This window comes from Anolis carolinensis, chromosome X (assembly GCF_035594765.1).
Source record: "Anolis carolinensis isolate JA03-04 chromosome X, rAnoCar3.1.pri, whole genome shotgun sequence".
NCBI classification, from domain to species: Eukaryota; Metazoa; Chordata; class Lepidosauria; order Squamata; family Dactyloidae; genus Anolis; species Anolis carolinensis.
In genome coordinates, this window is record NC_085847.1 from 10,613,834 (window position 1) to 10,629,807 (window position 15,974).

The following is a 15,974-nucleotide window of genomic DNA, read 5'->3' on the forward strand; positions in this document are numbered from 1 at the left end:
ACTGACATGACTGCGTGGAGCGCCGTTACCTTCCCGCCGGAGCAATACCTATTGATCTATTCACATTGGCATGTTTTCGAACTGCTAGGTTGGCAGGAGCTGGAGCTGACAGTGGGAGCTCACTTCGCTCTCCGGATTTGAACCTGGGACCTTTCAGTCTGCAAGTTCAGCACACTGAGCCATCAGAGGCTCCTTGGAAAACAAACCTACCCACATTATGCTGATGACCCTTTAGACGTTCTCTTCCTTACAGCCTGATCGACTCATTGACTCTTCCCTTTATTTCTGCCCAAGTTCCATTTTTTAATCCCAATCCCAATTAAGAATGAACACAAGATTCACAATATCTGAGTTTTGTGCTGGGAGTGTGTTACTTCGTACCGAATCCCTTGAAAAACATCAGATATGAGGTCTTAATAATAGACTCTTTTTTAAAACAATATTTATTTCCCCACGTATGTTGCTTTGCATCAGAATATTTCCCACGCATCTTACGTAAGAGCCACTGAGCACAGGTAAGAGCTGCTGTTTTGGGGACTTCTCCCGCGCCGTTTGGATTGTTCACAAATGTTTGTATTGTTTCAGTTTTCTTTGCCCCAGTACCCCAAATTAAAGGCAGAAAGGTGAGTGGAAAAAAGAAAGAACGAACAAAAGCAGAACCGTTTCGAGCGTTGTCTTAGGCATTTTCGTGTAGCCGCTCCATATACTTTCGTAGTTCTTTGCATTCCCCTAGGTCCATGTCCTGACAAACCCATTTGATATCATCCTCACTGCTGGTCAAGATGGAATTGACAGTGGGACACCCATCGTCTGAAGAGATGGTGGTGAAAGTGGTGAACTTGACTCGTTTTCGCTTGGAAGTGGGCGAGGCCGCCTGCTCGGTCTTCTGCTCCTTTCCTACAGGACATGGGACAGAGTCCGAGGAGTGAAAGATCTGCCCGTTGAGGGTCTTCTGGGCATTGACGTTGAGGAGATACTTGCTTTCTTCTAAGTCCATCCCTCGGTCCACAGCTGTAATGCACTCTTCCTGCTGGGTGGAGAGATTGAGGTGGTTCTCCAGAAGTTCTGTCCTATTGCTCAACCCTACCCAGTCATGAGAATGGCTCAAGCCTTCTTGCTCCTCAAAGGGTGCTTGCTTGTGACGGTACTTCAAAGCAAAGGTGACACAGTTGATCAGAAAGACGAGAATGGCCAAGCAGAAGACTCCGAGCAGGGCGTACATCCCGATCTCCAAGTCACTGAGGCTCCTGGGTGTCTCGACAAGGTCGTTCTCTTCCAAATCGGCATCGTTCCTGGGCAGATCCACCTGCACCGGGAAGCTGGTGAAGTCTACTGGGATGTTTTGCATGTGGCCATCGTCATCCAAGAGACTCCCGCGATCGTCTTTTCTACTCAGAATGGATTTCTGAGTGCTGGCCCCTCTTGTTTCCTCTTGACCCACCGACGAGCTGTAATACGATCCATCTTGGCGAGACCTTTCCTTCAGAGTCATCTTCTGACGCCTATCACTAGTATGGTTTTCTAGGTTCACACCTGCGACACCCTGTCTGCTATCGCTGGTGTTAGGACTGGCATCACTCTGTCCAAATTTGACCTTGATGTCACCAGTCCCAATGGCCATCACGCTCTTCCGCTTCGATTTCTGGCAGGATTCGCTGATCACCATTTCCACCCTTACTAACAGACCCTGGCCTTCAGATTCAGCCATGATCAGGGGCCATTTAAATTTGGGACTCTGGTGAACAGAGACCACCTTCTCGTCTAGAGAGGTAGCCACCAATGAGAAGTCCTTGATGTCATAAATATCCAAGGGCATAACCGCGCCATCACTGAACTGGATCCAGCAACTGATAGCAGCTTCCTATTATGAGAAACAAAACCAAAAAGTGGACAAAGTGGTTAGAATTTGCAACCTGACACCACAAATCATTCGAGTGTGTTTTATATGTCCAAGCACACTCCACAGATTTAAGAAAATCACAAGGTTGTATGGTGCTTTGCTCATCCTATCCTTAGTGACTAAGTCTGGATCTACTCTACTATTTGTACTCAGTGTAGACCAGGCATGGGCAAATTTTGGATTTCAGCTTCCAGGAATCTCAGACAGTTTACTAGAAGCCCAAAACACATGGAAGGCCGAAGTTTGCCCATGTCTGATGTAGACCCCTTGATCACATTGAACTATACTGAACATATAATGCCATTCCAACCTGTACATCCAGCCTAAATGAATTGGAAGAAAGCCTACAATGATGATCTAGTGCAGGAGTATCAAACTCATTTTCATCGAGGACCACGTTATGGTTGTTTTCAAAGGGCCGTTGAATCCAGTAGATGACAAACTCTATTGGATTCAACGAACAAGACAAAAAGGGAACGAAAGACTTGACATGAAGTGTGTTTTTCGGTGGAAATGTATAGAAGAGCCTCCTACAGAGTTATATCACAAATAACACGGAACGGCTCCACTCAGGGTAGGGAGGAGGAGGAGAAGCAACAGTCAGGAGGCTTGTTGTCATGCCTGCCTTTCGTGGGTAGTCAGCCTGTCCCTTCCCAATATCCCTGTTGCTTCGGCACTAGAAAAGTTTCGCGAGCCCAGTCGCTCTCGTTGCAATGGTGTAGTAATGGTGAGGTCGCGGACCATATTCTTGGGGGCAGACCACAGGTTGGGAACCACTGATCTATACTGATGTGCAACAAGTGTGAGGCATTGCTTGGCAGTTGCGCAACTGTGTGATCTAGTATAACTCCAATATATAATAGCACTGGCAGAACTCTACGGACATACTCTTATTTTCAGCTGGACAGAATTTCTGTTGTGACTCAGCTGGAGCCTCAGAGTGACTCTGATGGGGATTATGGGATTCAGGTTCAAGATGATGGGATTCAGATTCAAGATGACTCTGATGGGAATTAAGGGATTCAGGTTCAGAGTGTTCCTGCTGTGGAAGATGAGGTACAGGGAGACTTTCTCATGGCAGGGAATGATGTGGATGATACCGAAGCTAGACAGGTGCAAATTGACTAAGGAAGGGAGGACAACTCCCAGTCTGATAACATACAGACAGACGCTAACACTAACAAGCTGTCTGGCCTTGATGAAACGGAATCTCTAGATTGAGCTGGCCGTTTGGAATTCCGGGTTCGCAGAAGTGTTAGAATAGAAAACAAGAGGGAGGTCAGAGGCCAAAGAAATGATTTCATGCTATGCAAGAGTGTGCTGACAGAGAAATCTTTGTCAAAGCAACTTCTCGTTTGAGTCCAGAAGCCAGCTCTTGCTTTCCCGGATTATTTTGCAGCCTTGGTGTGTTCATGTTCATGGGACTTTGTCATGCATTAATGGAACCTTGTTTTATGCCTAATGTTTTCTTGGATTATTCTTTATAGCCTTGTTTTGCAACCATCTTTTGAAACTTTACTTTTGGCTCTTTAAGAACTATTTATTTCCTATTTCCTAATAAACTACAAAAGACTTTAACCTGTGTGCAGCCTGGTATATTTAGCAAGGTGAAGATAACCTGAGGTGCGCCAATTTCCGCCTTGGACTCCCGTTCCTAAAATGCCACCACCAACATGGCCACTCTCTCTGCTCTTGGCGGAGCCAAAGCTTCCTTTGCTTTGATCACACAGATCAAGGAAACTATACTTCCAGCCTCAAGCCATCGGCGAGGAAAGCATTTAATTCCTCGCAGAGGGGGTTCCCCCCCATTTTAAATAATCATTGATAATGAGATTTGTTTTTCTGCAGAAGTGGGAGAGAGAGAGAGAGAGTCTCTTCCCCGGAGGCCCACGGAGCCTGCTTTGAAACGCTAATAAATGGCATGTCAAATGCCATCACAGGTGATTGCAATCATTTACCACTGCTTTGTGTTCAAATGAAACCTCTCCTTTAAAAAACCCCTTCTCTCATCCGTATACTTATACTGCATTATTTTTAAAAGCACACTTAAAACGTAACGAGCCCTCTGAGGAACGGCTTAGGGAGAAAACAAGACCGAGAGGGGCTATGATAGTTATGTTTAAATATTTGAAAGGATGCCACATTGAGGAGAGGCAAGTTGGTTTTCTGCTGCTCTGGAGACTGGGAACCAACGGAGCCATGGATTCGAACTGCATGAAAAGAGATTCCACCAAAACATTAGGAAGAACTTCCTGAGGGTAAGAGCTGTTCAAGAGTGGAATATGCTGCTGTCACGGAGTGTGATGGAGTCTCCTTCTCTGGCTGGGTGACCATCTGCCAGGTTTGCTTTGAATGTGCTTTTCCTGCATAGCAGAGGGTTAGACTGGATGACCCATGTGGTCTCTTCCAACTCTATGATGATTCTGTCACACAGGAACACCCAATTCATGCCCTCCTGACAGATGGCCATTTAGGCTCTGCTAGAACCTCCAGAGAAGAAGACTCCACCAGACTCCTAAGCAGTCACTACCATAAAATCCAGATTATCTAAGTCTGTATCTGCTTTGAACTGGATTGTATGAGTCTACATTACCATATAATCTAGTTCGAAGCAGATAATTTGGATTTTATATGGCAGTGTAGAAGGAGCCTCCATCTAAGTAGACCATGAACTGAACATGACTCAACGGTGTGATGGGGCAGCTCAAAAGGCAATGCAATTCTCAACTGTATCCTTATGAGTATTATTCCTAGATCAGTGGTTCCCAACCATAGGTCCTACAGGAGTTTTGGACTTCAGCTCCCACAATTTCTGGTAAACTGGCTGGGATTTCTGGGAGTTGAAGTCCAAAACATCTGGAGGACCAAAGGTTGGGATCTATGAACTAGACTCCTATGGATGAAGCCGAGAATCGCATTGCCTTTTGAGCTGCTACATCACAGCGTTGATTCATGTTCAGTTCATGGTCTACTAGGGTCCCTTCTACACTGCCATATAAAATCCACATTATCTGCTTTGAACTGGATTATATGACAGTATAGACTCATACAATCCATCTCAAAGCAAATAATGTGGATTATATGGTAATGTAGAAGGAACCTAAGACTCCTAGACCCCTTTCACATGGGCCGCTATCAAGGAAAGTCCAAAACACATCATGTTGCTTATCACTGTATCGAGATCATGTATTGTTTCTCCATGTCCAGGAGCCTTCACTCTGATTTTGAAGGTCACGGGAAATAAAAACATGCCTGTACACGTACAGTACGTACGTAGGCATGCCCACTTACAACGAAATTAGAACAAGGATAAAACAAGTCCTTGGGTATTAAATAGTCTGAGAAGTGAAGGAAAATCATAACTCTTCTTCTTTTATTTTGCTGAGCACTCTATACCGTAGGTTCAATAGATGTCTGCTGCAGGAAACAATGAGACAAGTCCACCACGTCTCTCTTTCTTTAAAAAAAACGCTGTATATTTATGGCAAATAAACCGTGATGGCACTTTATTTATGAGAGACAACGAGAGTAGATGGCAACCCATACTTTCCTGGTACTTGTTCTAGTTTTACAGTCCTATTTACTGGAAATACGTTTTCTTGTTTGAGTGTTTGGTGGCCTTCAGGTGTCAGAATCAATCAATTTAGGCTGCCCTAATAAAATTATATTTGAAATACCAAAACAGCTTCTGCCCAGTTGGAGTGAGTGAGCAAAGCAAGTGTGCTACAGTTGTCAGATCTGGAGACAGATCTTCCACCTTTCATACTTTTGTAGAAAGGGATTTCAGCAGGGATTTCATGTTTTGCAACCAGGCAACAAGCAGCACCTGCTGAAATCTCCTCTTTTAGGGAAATATTAAAGGTACAAGAGCTTTCTCCAGCTTTGCCTATGACCACTGGTTCTCAACCTGTGGGTCCTCAGGATCTCAATGTCAGATGCTAAGTGTTGATGGGCAACCTCATGGCATCGTTGGTCCCTTCTTTGAGGTCTTTTCCTTACACTGGATTTGGACTTTAGCTCATTTGAGAGGATGCCTTCAACTTCATTCCTGTCATCGGTTGTCCATGTACAGTAGGGCGCATGGCCTACAGGAGATCTCAAACAAAACAGACTTTGGAAATGACACTGGGGTTAGGTGGTGCTCGATGAGACTTCGTACCTGTTTGGGTGTCTGAAGGATCTCCTGGGCTACTGCTGTAGCAAATATGGCTTTATTGCTTCCCGGGCTTAGTTGTAAGGAGAGCGAAAGGCCCGTCACGACTTGGACTCCCAGGTCAGTAATGGTCACCTTTTCATCAAGGACAGTCACTGTCTTCTCAGCCAAGATGGCATCAGAAAGTGGGGACAGGATCTGAAGGAGAGAAAAAAGAAGTCCGCATGAGCATGTGCACTAACATGGGCCCAACTCCTTAAAACAGTGGTTCCCAACCTTTTTTTTTTTTGACCAGGGAACACTTTGACCAGGGAAGACTTGACCAAGGACCACATTGACCAAGGACCACGTTGACCAAGGACCACTTTGACTAGGAACCACTTGACCAAGGATCACATTGACCAAGGACGACGTTGACCAAGGACCACTTTGACCAGGGAAGACTTGACCAAGGACCACATTGACCAAGGACCATGTTGACCAGGGACCACTTTGACCAGGGACCACTTTGACTAGGAACCAATTTGACCCGGGACCACTTTGACCAACATTAGTACCAAAAGGGTTACGAATCAGTTTTTGGTCAACTTTAGATTCGGTTTGGTTCTTTGGGGTGCCAATTCAGAAAATTGCGTTGGATAGACCACATCCGCTCTAGTTTCTGATACAGAACATATGCCACCCAGTGGTCGCCATTTGCTTGCCCACAGAAAACTATATTTAATAAGCCTTGGCACTATAAGAGGGTTTCGCGAAACCAGTCGCTCTCGTTGCAACGGTGTAAGCCGCAGACCATATTTTGGTTCTTGTGGACTACTAGTGGTCCACGTACCACTGTTTGGGAACCACTGCCTTAGAAGTATCAATTATAGACTTTGACAGGATCACAGGGGTCATTGAGGTCCCATTCAATCCATGAGCATTGAAATCCATGTCCATTGCAATGCATTGGTTTAACGTAGCTCCATATCTATCCCTTTCCTCCTCCCTCCGCCAGTTGCTCCCCCCTCTGTCAAAATTTAGATGATAAACTCACTGGGGCATTGACCTATCATCCATCCATCCATATGAACGACACCAGGAGGGTGAATGACAGAGAAAGAGGAGAGAAAAGTGTGTAGTCGAGAGCACTCTTAAGACAGGAAAAGCTTATAAAAAGCGAGTTCAACCAGATGGATGCTGGCTGAGTTTATCGCTTCTGGAGATCTTAGCATTTCAAAAGCATCTGACTTTGATGAGATCTCAAGTGACAGCCTATACATATTCTTTCAAGAGGATGGACTGACTGGCAATTTCTCTCTTTCCCCCTCTCTCTTTTGAATTCCTATCCTGGAGATAGCCTTTATATTTATGTATACTCGCAGAAGGCGAGATGAGCTGCCAAGCTTTTGCAGCCTATAAATAAAGATCTTTACGGAGGCCTCCAGAACGTCCACATTTCTGAAAGGCTACCTTTGAGGGGATGCGGGGAGATCGTTGTTCAATGTATAAGAAAACGTTGGGGTTCAAATAGTAGGAGCAGGTTTGTGATAATTCCACTCTGTGGATCATCCAGTGACTGGATGAAGGGGTAGATATGGAAAGGAATAGGAAGAACCAAGAAGCAGCTGCAACAAGGCCTGCTGCAAGTCTCAAGCTCAGAGCTTTCCAAAATGTGTGTTGAGACACTTTAGTGTGTTCAATGCAATGTGTAGGTGTGTCACGCAAATGGGCTACAATTATGAAAAGCACAAATTTACTGGCCAATATACATTTTGGTGCCTCCAACGTTAAGCCTCTCTCTGGGTATATTTGACCTGCTGATTCCAAAAATGATACTTTCCCCTGTCAGATATAGTTTTCGAAATACAGAAGCTGTACTTTTTCCTTACCTGAATTGTTGTCATTCCAAGCTCCTGACCGATCAGCACGAGTCCATCTTGCAGCTTGGCAATTCTTGGCTCCTCCACCTGAATGAAGCCGTTCACCAGCTCACTGATGTCAACCTGCCAGTCTGAGCCCAGCAGAAAGGCCATTTGCCCTCCTGGATCCGAGGGCTCGGCTACGAATTGTGTGAGGACTCGCACCATGGCGTGTTGGTACTGCAGGGTGCAGCCTTTTCCCTTCCGCTCGTCCTCTTCTTCATCGTCACTGTCTCGAGCTGGTCTAGCGATGCAGCAAGAATAGAGAGGTCAGACGAATAGGAAGAGGATTATAAAAACAGTTTATTTAGCAGGAAAATGATTATAACAAGTAATTCGAGGGCTATCCAGAAAGTACATTACGTTTTGGAATTAAAAATGAACAAAGTATAGGAGAAAACATTTACCATATGCAATTGAAAGCCACAACCAAATACCACTTCTCAACATAGTCACTATTCAAATCTAGGTACTTATCATAGCGATGAATTAGCTTGGAAACTCCTTCTCCACAAAACTCTGCTGCTTGCGTCCTCAACCAGCCATTCTGGAGTCTTTTGGGTAGGAGTTGTTTCCTCATCCGGGCCTTGCACCGAGCAACTACCACTTGTTTCCAACAATGGGGAGGTGACTGGCAACGCAGCATTTTGGTGACAATGCGCAGCTGCGAGTAGGGGTGACCGGCTGGTTGAGGACGCAAGTGGCAGAGTTTTGTGGGGAAGCAGTTGCCAAGCTCATTTATCACTATGGTAAGTGCCTAGATTTGAATGGCGAATACGTGAGATGTGGTATTTGGGTGTGGCTTTCAACTGCATATGGTAAATGTTTTCTCCTATACTTTGTTCATTTATAATTCCAAAACGTAATTTACTTTCTGGATAACGCAGCGTTTTGGCAACGATGCGCAGCTGCGAGAAGGGGTGACCGGCTGGTTGAGGACGCAAGCGGCAGAGTTTTGTGGGGAAGGAGTTGCCAAGCTCATTCATTGCTATGATAAGTGCCTAGATTTCAATTGCCACTATGTAGAGAAGTGGTATTTGGGTGTGGCTTTCAACTGCATATGGTAAATGTTTTCTCCTATACTTTGTTCATTTTTAATTCCAAAACGTAATCTACTTTCTGGATAACCCTCATAGAATATATTTACAAACAAAAAGAAGCCCACCTTTTATTTGAAACAATGGGGATCCTCCACCCTTTGATCTGATTCAACTCTGTGTCGGAGACCTCGATTTGGAGGGGGAGGCGGGGCACCCACACCGTCATCTCCAGAGCAGCACTCAGGTGCTGGTACATGAAATGGACGAGGACGCTTGTCTTGCCTTTCATTTCCTTCCCATTGACAAAGACATAGTCACATCTGTCCGAGACCTAGAAACAAAAGGAGAGGTGGATGATAAATATATAACAACTATTACATCTCTTAGCGAAATAACGATACAGAAGATGTGGAGAAGAATAAAAGAAAGCATCTGGGAATCCAACCATCCCAAACCAAGTACCCATTATCTTCCAACTTTGCCCTCATTCCATTCCCAGACCCTCCCAAGGAGGTGGACACACCAGGCAATGGACAGCTTATGATGTGACCAATGACAGACAGTTTATTTCACACTATGCACCAATCACAAACTATAAATGAATATACTTTTAAACCAGAGTTTCTCAATCTGGGGTCAGGACCGCTGGCGGGGTCACACGGGGGTATCAGAGATGTCACCAAAGACCATCAGAAAACACAATATTTTCTCTTGGTCATGGTGGTTCTGTGTGGGAAGTTTGGCCCAATTCTATCTGTGGTGGGGTTCAGAATGCTCTTTGATTGTAGGTGAACTATAAGTCCCAGCAGCTACAACTCCAAAATCTCAAGGTCTATTTTCCCCAAACCCCACCAGTGATCACATTTGGGCATATTGAGTATTTGTGCCATGTTTGGTCCAGATTTAACATTGTTTGAGTCCACAGTGCTCTCTGGATGTAGGTGAACTATCTCAGAGTAATGCGCACAGCGTAGCAGCAGATGAATGACGTCAGTGGAGCGCAGAATGAAGGAACGTCAGAGACGATGTTAAAAAGTATTTACAAAGTTTTACTTGACAAGACAAAATGACTTGCAGATGATAGACACAGGACTTTCACTCTAGACAAACAGCACAGATCTTCTCAGCAGGCAGAACAGAGCTCATCTGATGCAATCAGCTATATACAAACACACTTGTAGTCTGGACACTCCTACCTGGCTCCAGCCACATATCCAAGGTCAATACAGCTTCTTACCAAATAAACTCTTTACACACTATAGCATTTCCTGGATGATGCAATACATGCTAGGCACAAATTTCATTTAAACTCTACTAATACACAAATCCCACATTAACAACTACAACTGCAAAACTCAATCTTAGTGCCCAGCAAAACCAGTATTTTATGTTGGGCGTCGGAGTTCTGTGTGGGAAGTCTGGCCCAATTCTATTGTTGGTGGTGTTCAGAATGCTCTTTGATTGTACGTGAACTATAAATCCCAGCAGCTACAACTCCCAAATGTCAAGGTCTATTTTCCCCAAACTCCGCCAGTGTTCACATTTGAGCATATTGAGTTTTTGTGCCAAGTTTGGTCCGGATCCATCATTGTTTGAGTCCACAGTGTTCTCTGGATGTAGGTGAACTACAACTCCAAAACTCAATCTCAATGCCCAGCAAAACCAGTATTTTATGTTGGGCGTCAGAGTTCTGTGTGGGAAGTCTGGCCCAATTCTATCGTTGGTGGTGTTCAGAATGCTCTTTGATTGTACGTGAACTATAAATCCCAGCAACTACAACTCCCAAATGACAAAATCAATCCCCCCAACCCCATGTCCCAACCCCAAAGATACCCAATAAGAATTCTTTGGCTAATCCAGTTATTTCCTGGCATAATCACATTAATGACGTCCTGCCCTGACCATCCATCTGGAAGAAAGTTCATAAATCTGCTTCCACGGCAGCTTTTCACCCACCTTGAGGTTGAAATGACACAACCCGTTCATTACTGCTAGTTAAAACACGGGAGCAAATTTGCCTGTCCGATAATTTATTAACTCCCACTTTACAGCGATGACAATCCGAAGGAATGATCTATTAAAACCCAATCCACTACTAGCCAGGGGTTTTTGTTCCATTATGCGGGTGCATTTAATATTTCTGCCTCCAGAATATGCATGATCTTGCACTTATCTGAATTTAATGCCATTTCCTACTTTTCTGTTTAAATGCAGATCAGATCTAAATCTTAGCAAAACGTCAGAAACTGCGGCGGCATAATTTACATGTCTGCATCTTCTCCCCCACCTTTCCCCAATGGAAGAACCTGCCCGGCATACTAAAAACGAAATCTACCTTCTACTTCTTTGACTGCCACTAACTGTGCAGAATTCCGAGAGCTTTTTAGGAGGATTAGCGTTTCCGTTTTCCAAAGGGAAGGCTCGACTCGTCTCTTGCAGCAAAAAACAAGAGTCTGATGGCACCTTAAAGAAGTGCAACTTTGACTGTGGCACAAAGCCATTTTACGCAGATATTCCAGTTCTATCTGCAAAAAAAAGAGGGACCCTGTTTCTTTATCCATCTCCTCAATAAATCAAACACCCCTCTTCTGCCTCTTGTTATCACGTAAAAATGGCCAAAGAGCTTTCACGTACTTTGGGTTCGGTTCCTCCAGTTCCAAGGTCTTCTGATGTTAAATGGTAGATGGACACCTTTTCACTCTCCGCAAAACATCACTGTATTTTTTCCCATAGCTTTGTCCTAGATATGGAGTCTATAAAGGCCACATACAGTGAACAACAACAAACAATTCTTTATTGAAAAGTGACTAATCAATAAAGAATTGTTTGTTGTTGTTCCCTGTATGTGGCCTTTATAGACTTTAAGGCAGCCTTTGACTCCATATCTAGGACAAAGCTATTGGAAAAAATACAAGCCTAAAAGAACAATGGGTTCCCCTAAAACTGTGGAGACCAAAATCCACTGCTTGTGGTAATATGAAAATAACCAAATAAACTCAATGTATATATTACAATAACATATATCCAAAAAACAGGACTGTTCCAATCACATAGAAGTAGAAACCAGCGGTTCTTCTCTTGAAGTATAAAGCCAAGTTTTTCATGTAAGTAAATGTCCTGTTCTTTATTACGTATGAGTAGACTCCAGTTCTCATTTAACTTGACTCAAACCTGCAACCGGTTTCGACTCACAGGAGTCTTCATCAGGCGGTTGGGTCTACAAATAATACATATCATAAATATATACATGCAATCAAAAAATTGGAATTGGGGCCAGGATGCAACCTTGCTTAACACCTTTCTCCATTCTAACAGCATGCTGGACCACTTGCTTAACATGGACTTCCACCCACCAAACCTTGTGGGAACACATATCTCCATCCTACGTTTTGCTGACGATACGGCTCTACTCTCAAGAACACCAATTGGACTTAAAACATCATTGAGAGCTCCAGCACGATATTGCAGTATGAACCAGCTACAACTCAACTACCCGAAAACTATTGTTTTGATGTTTGCCCAAAGACAGCTTCTGGAATACAGATGGAAATGAAATTGAGCAGGTCTCATGCTTCAAATATCCGGAGATGGTCCTCCATTCCTCCCGCAACAGAAAGGCCCACGGAGTCCATATGGTTGAGATTGCACAAAGGAGTTTGTCTGCTATACCAAAATATCTCAGGTCAAGAGGGGGACACTTCATACCCACGGCACTCAAACTATTTGATGCCACTTGCACAACTCCTATACGGTGCCCAGTTAGGCCCCTTTTCTGACTTTACCCCATTGGAGAGTGTACGATCCAAATTCTTAAGACCGAGATGTGGTGGAGCTGGTTAGTAGCCAGCTGCAATAAATCACTGTTGACCGAGAGGTCATGAGTTTGAAGCCAGCCCGGGGTGGAGTGAGCTCCCAACTAGGGTTGATGTCAGTTTGGGGATGACAGGATTTTTCCATCTCATGTCTTTATTCTTTCCCCGGCTTTCTCTGGCCTGTGTGACCTCTCAGTATGGTCTCCTGGAGACTTCCCTGGACATGGGCATGGACAAAGTGGTTCCCTCAGGTGTAAGATACTGGTAGTAAAGGTTTGGAGGAGAAAACTAGGTGCCAGGTGGCCTACCCTTTGCTGCCCATGCTAGTTTGCAACCTTCGGGAATGGTGGAGGACACCGTCTCATTATTAGAGCGAAGGAAAGAACCAGTGACAACTTGGATGAATGAAATTGATTGTGATCAACAGATCAAACAAGTGACAACTTGGATTTTGGACCAGTCCAACTCCAGTGATTTTGGGAAACTTCAAGGCATTCTACTTGCAGTGGTTCTCCGTAAACTGGAAGATTCAAGATACTTGCTTAGGAGCAAAGAATTCTGTTCCTTGAATCTGCTGCAAAGTGGAAGAAGGACGTCGTGAAAAGGCAGGTGGGTCCTTGCTGCTCTCAGGGCCTTAGCAAATGCCCAACTTTGCCACGTTCTGAAGCCACCTTTGCTTTTTCTCCTGTATCTCAGCCAAACTAGGACATTTTCTATCATCATCATCATCACCATCATCATCCCTACTCCTTTGAGCTTTGTGTCATTACTCTGATTTTATGGCACGCTGTAATTCTAAAATATTGTTACGAGTCTCGGAGACTTTGTTGTCGAAGCCGGCTCGTTACCTATTCCAAGGAACGGTTGCTTATTTATTATTAAAATGTGGTGTTCATTTTCAAGTGAATAAGGATAATTTAATATGCTACAAGTGAATAATTCAATGCATTACAAGGATGGTATATTCTAATAAATGTACTCTTAATGTTCTGGCACGGCTAATACATAATTGCCTGATGGTCTCACCGTGTGTACCTTCTGTTCGAGCTCTTAAGGCAGCAACTAAATGCGATTTGAAATAAATAGAAGCAATAAATCTTTCCCTTTCTTGCATTACGGGTCCAGGGGAAAGACAGCAAAAACAAACAAGCCATGAAGCCACCGTGATGTGCGAACACATATCTGATTGCAGCGAGATTATTTTTTGTTGGGTGTGTCGGCAATGCACACTTTCTTTTCTCACATGGAAAGAATACTAATGCATTGTCGAAGGCTTTCATGGCCGGGATCACAGGGTTGTTGCATGTTTTCCGGGCTGTCTGGCCATGTTCCAGAAGCATTCTCTCCTGACGTTTCACCCACATCTATGGCAGGCATCCTCAGAGGTTGTGAGGCATGGAGAAACTAAACAAGGAAGGTTTATATATATCTGTGAAAAGTCCAGGGTGAGAGAAGAACTCTTGTCGGTTGGAGACCAGTGTGAATGTTGTAATTAATCACCTTAATTAGCATTATATAGCTTCATCTCCTGGCTTCTTCCTTCCTGGGAGCATCTTTTGTTCAGAGTCGTTAGCTGCCCCTGATTGATTCCTGTCTGGAATTCCTCTGTGGACCTATGAGCAAAGCCATTGGGAGTCACGTACTCCCAGCAGGACCACTCATGGTGGTGAGGTTACAGAGGAAGACCTAGACAAAGAGCAACTCAAGGAAGTCCTCAATGGCAGAACAGGCAGATGATGACGTGGTGAATGTTACAACGACTATAAAGGCGGGCAAAGGCTGAAACAGATAAGGGGCCACCAATAATTGTGGTATCCATGCCATTGGATTGAAACTCTTCTCTGAGAGGATTGTGTGTTAGTCACTGTGCACCGATCCACAAATAATAATAATAATAATAATAATAATAATAATAATAATAATAATAATAATAATATGCATGACAAAATGTTTATATTATTGTTGGTACTACACTACAGATGGACTAGACTTAAAATTTGCATGGTTTCACTATCCTTACTAAATCTTACTAAGCCCCCGATGGTGCAGCACATTAAACCACTGAGCTGCTGAACTTTCTGACCGCAAGGTTGGTGGTTCAAATCCAGGGAGCAGAGTGAGCTCCTGCTGTTAGCCCCAGATTCTGCAAACCTAGCAGTTCGAAAACATGCAAATGTGACTAATAATAATAATAATAATAATAATAATAATAATAATAATAATTTGGAACCAATAGACATTGACAAAATCACGATCTGCCAATTGCAAAAGGCCACCCTACTGGGATCTGCACGCATCATCCGAAAATACATCACACAGTCTTACACACTTGGGAAGTGTCTGACTTGTGATTTTGTGATGTGAAATCCAGCGTATCTATCTTGTTTGCTGTGTCATACAATAATAATAATAATAATAATAATAATAATAATAATTGCCACTGCAAAAGGCCACCTTACTGGGATCTGCGCGCATCATCCGAAAATACATCACACAGTCCTAGACACTTGGGAAGTGTTCGACTTGTGATTTTGTGATATGAAATCCAGCATATCTATCTTGTTTGCTGTGTCATAAAATAATAATAATAATAATAATAATAATAATAATAATAATAATAATAATAATAATAATTGCAACTGCAAAAGGCCACCCTACTGGGATCTGCACGCACCATCCGAAAATACATCACACAGTCTTAGACACTTGGGAAGTGTTCAACTTGTGATTTTGTGAATCACAAAATGTCTATCTTGTTTGCTGTGTCATACAATGTTGTTGTGTCAATAATAATAATAATAATAATAATAATAATAATACTTTGTTTATATCCCGTCACCATCTCCCAGAGGGACTCACAAAACACTCAAGGTGTGACACAAAATGCAACAAGTGCAAAACAAAACATAGGCAGTAAACAGCCAACACAATGCTTTTGACATGACACAAAACCAATTCATGCAAAGCAAAGCAAAAGCAACCAAAGTTTTATACTAATGTATTTGTGCACTGCTTTTGACACGACGTAAATAAAACCTTTACACAGATTGGCAAACCTTATTTTATTCTATCATTTTATTATCCCGCACTCTTGTCTCTTAAGAGGCAAAGACCTCAAAGATTCATGGGGTTTATTTCTCTCTCTTCTCCAAGCACTCCGTCTTCTTT

The 15,974-nt window shown here is 43.5% G+C and overlaps 1 protein-coding gene across 3 annotated transcripts in view; it reads right to left on the reverse strand.

The window, feature by feature from the left end:
- Positions 1 to 425: 425 nt before the first annotated feature.
- tmem132d (transmembrane protein 132D) overlaps positions 426 to 15,974 on the reverse strand; it is a 230,956-nt gene continuing 215,407 nt past the window's right edge. For all 3 annotated transcript variants that reach the window (XM_008113638.3, XM_008113639.3, XM_008113640.3), the window contains 4 exons: positions 9,120 to 9,325; positions 7,925 to 8,198; positions 6,060 to 6,251; positions 426 to 1,861 (listed from right to left, as the gene is read on the reverse strand). In XM_008113638.3, coding sequence (XP_008111845.1) covers positions 677 to 1,861; positions 6,060 to 6,251; positions 7,925 to 8,198; positions 9,120 to 9,325 — 1,857 coding nt within the window. In that variant the 3' untranslated portion in view covers positions 426 to 676. The remainder of the gene's footprint in view (positions 1,862 to 6,059; positions 6,252 to 7,924; positions 8,199 to 9,119; positions 9,326 to 15,974) is intronic.